Below are 5,350 nucleotides of genomic sequence, written 5' to 3' on the forward strand. Positions count from 1 at the left end.
GATTTATAGATATCAGTCCCTGCACTGTGCAGATGTTGTCAGAGGGGCCACACAGAGCGTTAGTTTGGGATTGGACTTCATCCTGGATTCTCAGTCTGTGCTGGACTTTGTCCATGGGTCTTTGTGCATCAGAGAAAGGGACATTCCGTTATAGCATGTTGCTGATCTCATTCCAAAATGTTGTAACTATGGACTGGACCGGTTTTGGCTGGGTCAGGCCAAGCCCTTTTTCTTCCTTTAATAAAAAAGAAAGTTTAAGTAAAAAGTCAGAACTTCTTGGACAGCACGCCGTTAGCTGCTGTTGTGGAACTTCTTCTCTTGCGAAAGCTTTCACAAAAGACAACAAGTCTCTCCGGTGTGATTATTTCTTAGCAGGTTAAATAAATCAAAACCCTGACAACAATGTCTGCAGAAGTTTGTGTTCTGCCATACTGTGAAATGGTTGTGTGTCATGGAGGGGCACATAGATGCTCGTGGACGAGGCCACTTTAGGGAGAAACTCTACGTCAGGCCAAAGAGTAACGCCTGAACCAGCTGGGTTCCAATGGCAACAGGACTCGTGAACAGACAAGGCATGGAGTTCACCCACCCGTTTCGCCGAAGCCATGGCAAGGAGAAAAGCGGTCTTCTTTGACAAACACTCGAGGTTCACCCCTGCCAGGGGTTCAAACGGAGGGGATCGCAGAGCAGTGAGGACGAGAGAGAGGTCCCACACGGGTACAACAGGGCGTGTGGGAGGGTGCAGCCGTCAGGCACCCCTCAGAAACAAGGAAACATCCTTGTTACGGCCCACCATCTCTCCACCCACTAATGTATGCCAACAAGAGATGGCAGCAACATAAACTTTCAAAGTGGATGGAGACCGACCTTGAGAAAGCAATGTTTGAAGGAAGGTTAAAATGACCGAAATTGGGCAGTACACAGGATCCTCATGTATAGCATGACACCAGCTGCTAAAAGCTCTCCATTTATGGGTGTACAGCAGTTGTGTGGAAGGGGCCTTGACACTGGTTATTGTACGCCCGATGTCCCCGTCATACTGTGAGAAGGAGACACCGGGCCCCGTAGTGGCCAAACCCAGAGGCAGAGGCGACTGGGATTGGGATGCAGAATCCGGCCACCCATTTGTGACAGAAGGTCCTTCCTGAGGGGAAGGGGCATTGGAGAGCTGCAACAGAGCCTGTGCAGCAGTGGAAACCAGGTCCTCCCCGGCCAGAAGGGAGCCACTAGAAGGACCTGTTGCCCCTCCTGAAGGACTCTCAGGAGTGTCGGGCCTAACAGGGAGAGCAGCGGAAAGGCGTAGAGCAGCCCTCTCGGCCAGTCATGTGCCAGTGTGTCCTGACCCAAGGGACTGGCAAAGTCCGCTAGGGAGAACCAAAGTGGGCAATGCGTCGACTCCTGGGACGCAAATAGGTCTACGGCTGCCTTGCTGTATTTCTCCCAGATGACCCCCACCACCTCCAGATGGAGCCTCCACTCCTCCAATGGTGGGCGTCCCCGAGATAGAATATCGGCCGGCCCATTCTGCATGCCTGGAATGTGGGCCGCCCTGAGGCTTGCAAAAAGAGGGGCTGCCCAAGTCAAAAGCATCTGGGTCAGCCTCAGCAACGTTATTGACCGTGTTCCCCCCTGATGGTTGATGTAAAAGACCACCGCAGTACTGTCCGATCGTACCAGAACATGTCTCCCGTGCAGGCCTGAGAGGAAATGTAGTGCTCGCCGCACGGCCTCCAACTCCAAGGCGTTGATGTGCCGTAGTTTGTCCCGCTGGGACCATGTCCCCTGGGCGATCTGTTGCTGCCACAACGCCCCCCACCCTGTGGTAGATGTGTCGGTAGAGACAACCTCTCGTCGAGACGGTAGCGAGCCCAGTGGAACCCCCTTCGTCATGAACACTGCGTCTCGCCACTGGGCCAGTGATGCAAGACACTGAAGGGACACCCGCAGTCTTCTGCGTCGGTGCAATGCACGAGATGGGTCTAACCCCAGGCTGCTGAGCCTCATCTGTAGTGGCCGCAGAGACAAAAGTCCCAGGGGTACCACGGTAGCGGTGGCAGTCAGCTTGCCCAACAGATGGAGGTAAGCGATGAAGAGGGGTGCGCGGCCAGGTAGAAAGGCGGGCAGCTTCTTTAGAATGCCCTCTACACGCTGAGGCGACGGGCAAGCAGTTATAGTGAGGGAGTCCAACATGATCCCCAGAAACGTAACCACCTGCGAAGGAGCTAGGTTGCTCTTCTGCCAGTTCACACGAAGACCCAACAGGTCTATGTGATGGAGTAATGTCTGAGTGTCTGCAGCCGCCTGAGCTTCTGTGGGTGCACAGATCAGCCAGTCGTCCAGGTAGGGCAGGATCTTCAACCCCCTGGCCTGCAGAGGATACAGGGCTGCAGCCACGCACCGAGTGAACACACGTGGGGACAGAGAAAGACCGAAAGGAAGAACTCTGAACTGAAAATGCTTGCCCTGAAATGGGAAGCGGAGAAATTGGCAATGGTGTGGTGCAATTGGAACATGAAGGTATGTGTCCCTCAAGTCAACCAAGGTGAACCAGTCACCTGGGGAGATCGTCTGAAGCACATCCCTGATGCTGAGCATGTGAAACAGGATGATTTTTACAAATACGTTTAGACCCCTCATGTCTAAATATGTTGAGTAAAAGCCCCCTGGATCCTGCAGGGGGTTGACAGGCAATATAGCGCCCTTGGCCAGCAAGGCGTCTATCTCGTCGCTCAGAGCCTGAGCTTTTACCTGGTCGCGAATTATGGCCATCCTGACTTGAGAAGGAACCGGAGGGCGGCGGCAGAACTGCAGCACGTAACCCCGAGTTACTGTGGACACCACCCACTGATCAGAAACTAGGGCGTTCCAGCGACTGAGCTGGTCTGGGGTAAAATGTCCCACAGCCAGCTCGTAAGCGTCATTTCCAAGCCCCCCTACCTTTGGGAGGGTGGGAGGTTTGCCGAGTGGACTGCCTGGGTTGAGAGGTGACGTGAGTCTGACCCCTCACCAGATCTCACTGGCCCTGAGCGGGCCCCGCAGATGTAGGTGGGGCTGGATAAGCACACGAAAGAGACGCCGAGGCACCCCTGGCAAGACACCGTAAGCGCCTTTGATGAAGGCCGGCTAACTGCTGCCTGGTACGCGTAGCCTGGGCTGAGCGCTCCAACGCTGCAAGCGCAGGAGAACCAAACAGCTCCCCTGGAACCACTGGAAGACTCATCAGGGTCCTTCTACAGGGTCCTTCCGTCAGAGGAGACTGTGCCAACCAGACCTGCCGGCGTGCCTGGACAAGGGTAGACAAGACCCGGCCAATTTCCTTAGCCAAGAGAGCAAAGGCATGGAGAGAAGCATCCACCAAGCCCTGAGTAGGTGCCTCAATTGCAAAAACCCCCAAAGAGGTTGAGTGGGCCAGTAACAGATCCGACAAGGAGTTACCAAGTCGCCCCAATCGGGACCCAGAGTCATAGGCTTTACAGAGCAGATCATCTGTCACACAACACTGAGGACGGGGACACCTGGCATTAGTTCGTAAAGCCTCGTCTGGCGCCACAATGAGGGACTCTATGGCAGGTTCAACAGACGGCATATGGCCCAAGCCAAACTTGGGCGCATCCTGCATGGCCGTCAAGAGCCTGCCATCAGAGGTCGGCCGTGAAAAGACCCTAGTGTCCTCCCAACAGGCATGAACCTGCTTCATATATTTGTCAGACGGGGGGACCATAAAGGACGACCTAGGAGTAGGACGCCGAACGAAGGCACTGGAAGCAGCAGGCTGGTCCTGCAGAGCATCCAGCTGCAACCAAGCAAGAGCAGTCTTCAAGGCGGCCATTACTGAACCCTCCTCTTCCGACCAAGAGCAGGAAGAGGTACGCGAACTGGCTGATATATACAAGCCTGACTCAAACTGCCCTCAAACTGAGATAGCGTCATCTTCCAAAACAGAGAGTCCTGACCCTGTGCTCTGCCCCTGGTCAGGGTCTCCAGCCACTGCAGGGCCACGCCCCTCCTTAAGGGACTCCAGCAGCGCCTTCATCTGTTCCAGGTCAGAAGTGAGACGGGCCACCTTCCCCGATAAATCCACCAGGTCCGTGGAGCTCTTCTTGGCCCTCTTCCGCGGGGGCCCTAAAGCCTCCGGAGGCATACGTTTCACAGGCTGGCCCGCACCTTCCAGGTCAGCCAAACGCGCCGTACGCAGGGACAAGGTCACAACAGAACAATTAGGGCAGGCCGCCTCAGTCAAGGCCTCCCTTTAGATGATCTGGCCCCAAACCAGAGGGACACAGATCGTGCCCATCCTCGTACTGGAGGGGGGCCAAACAAGCTCTGCAGCCCTGCACATCCATCACCCATGCCACAATCGCTACCCTGATACTTAGGCCGATGGGCGAATACAGCCGGGAACCCGGTCGAGCAGAAAACGCCACCCGGGGTTCCCCAGCGGCAAAACGGCTGCACTCCCCCAAAGCAAGCACGAGAACGGCTGCAATGTAACAGTATAGGCCTGCCGAACATGGCAGCACAAGTAAACAAAAACGAGCTGAAAACGGCTGTTATGCTAACAAATAGCAGACACCCTGGTCAGGTTGGTCCAGTCAACACCGCACCACCAACAACAAGGGAACCGACGCGGGCAGCGCACATGCACCCGCTCCGAAAAAAGGAATAAAAACAACTTACCACACAAGTTGTATCAAGAGAAGCTTGCGCAGCCTCTGGAGGGCGAGAACTCCTTGCAGCTCCGACCGCAGTCTCGAAGCTACCAGCGACAAGCAAAACACACGTCTTAGCACCTGTTCAACCTGCATGCGAGAAGATGAAAAGGGACTGGGCTGCCATTTGTCACGTGTTTATATAGGCTACCGGTGTCACCGGGGTCACACGTGACCATGTTGGTATATGGTACTCAATCTGTGCATGCGCAAGAGTGATCATTCAGTGCTTTAAGCACCGCCTCTGGCGGTCAGTAGGGATGAAATAGAACTCAGTTACAAGCCGTGCTGGAGAAACAGCAGGAGGTTCTGTCCTGGCCNGTGGTTTTTCCATAAGGGAAGGCATGATTAAACACTGTATTAATACTGAGACCACCCTCCAGTTAAGCAGCAGGCATACTGAACCTCCCTTGATAAACGCAGGGAAATGGACATACAGGTGCAGCAGCTTTTGGCAGATGGCATAATTGAAGAAAGTTGTACCCCAAGACTGGAGATGTGCATGGCGAACCCAATACGCAGACTCATCTTTCAAAATAAAAACTGATTTATTTAACAAACAAAACTAGAAACCAAAGGGCTGGCATGGCAGCAAAACAACTATAACAAAAATCCAAACTGCAGACAGGGGTGAAGCGAGG

General features: G+C 54.3%; 1 protein-coding gene across 1 annotated transcript; it reads right to left on the bottom strand.

The window, feature by feature from the left end:
• Positions 1–1,011: 1,011 nt before the first annotated feature.
• Positions 1,012–4,141, bottom strand: LOC119616813. The gene is made up of 3 exons (XM_037974367.1): positions 3,954–4,141; positions 3,018–3,168; positions 1,012–2,937 (listed from the first exon to the last, which is right to left on the bottom strand). Exons 1-3 carry the CDS (start codon positions 4,139–4,141, stop codon positions 1,012–1,014), a joined length of 2,265 nt encoding a protein of 754 aa, XP_037830295.1.
• Positions 4,142–5,350: the final 1,209 nt, after the last annotated feature.

Source organism: Kryptolebias marmoratus, unplaced genomic scaffold, assembly GCF_001649575.2.
Source record: "Kryptolebias marmoratus isolate JLee-2015 unplaced genomic scaffold, ASM164957v2 Scaffold28, whole genome shotgun sequence".
In the NCBI taxonomy this organism is placed as follows: Eukaryota; Metazoa; Chordata; class Actinopteri; order Cyprinodontiformes; family Rivulidae; genus Kryptolebias; species Kryptolebias marmoratus.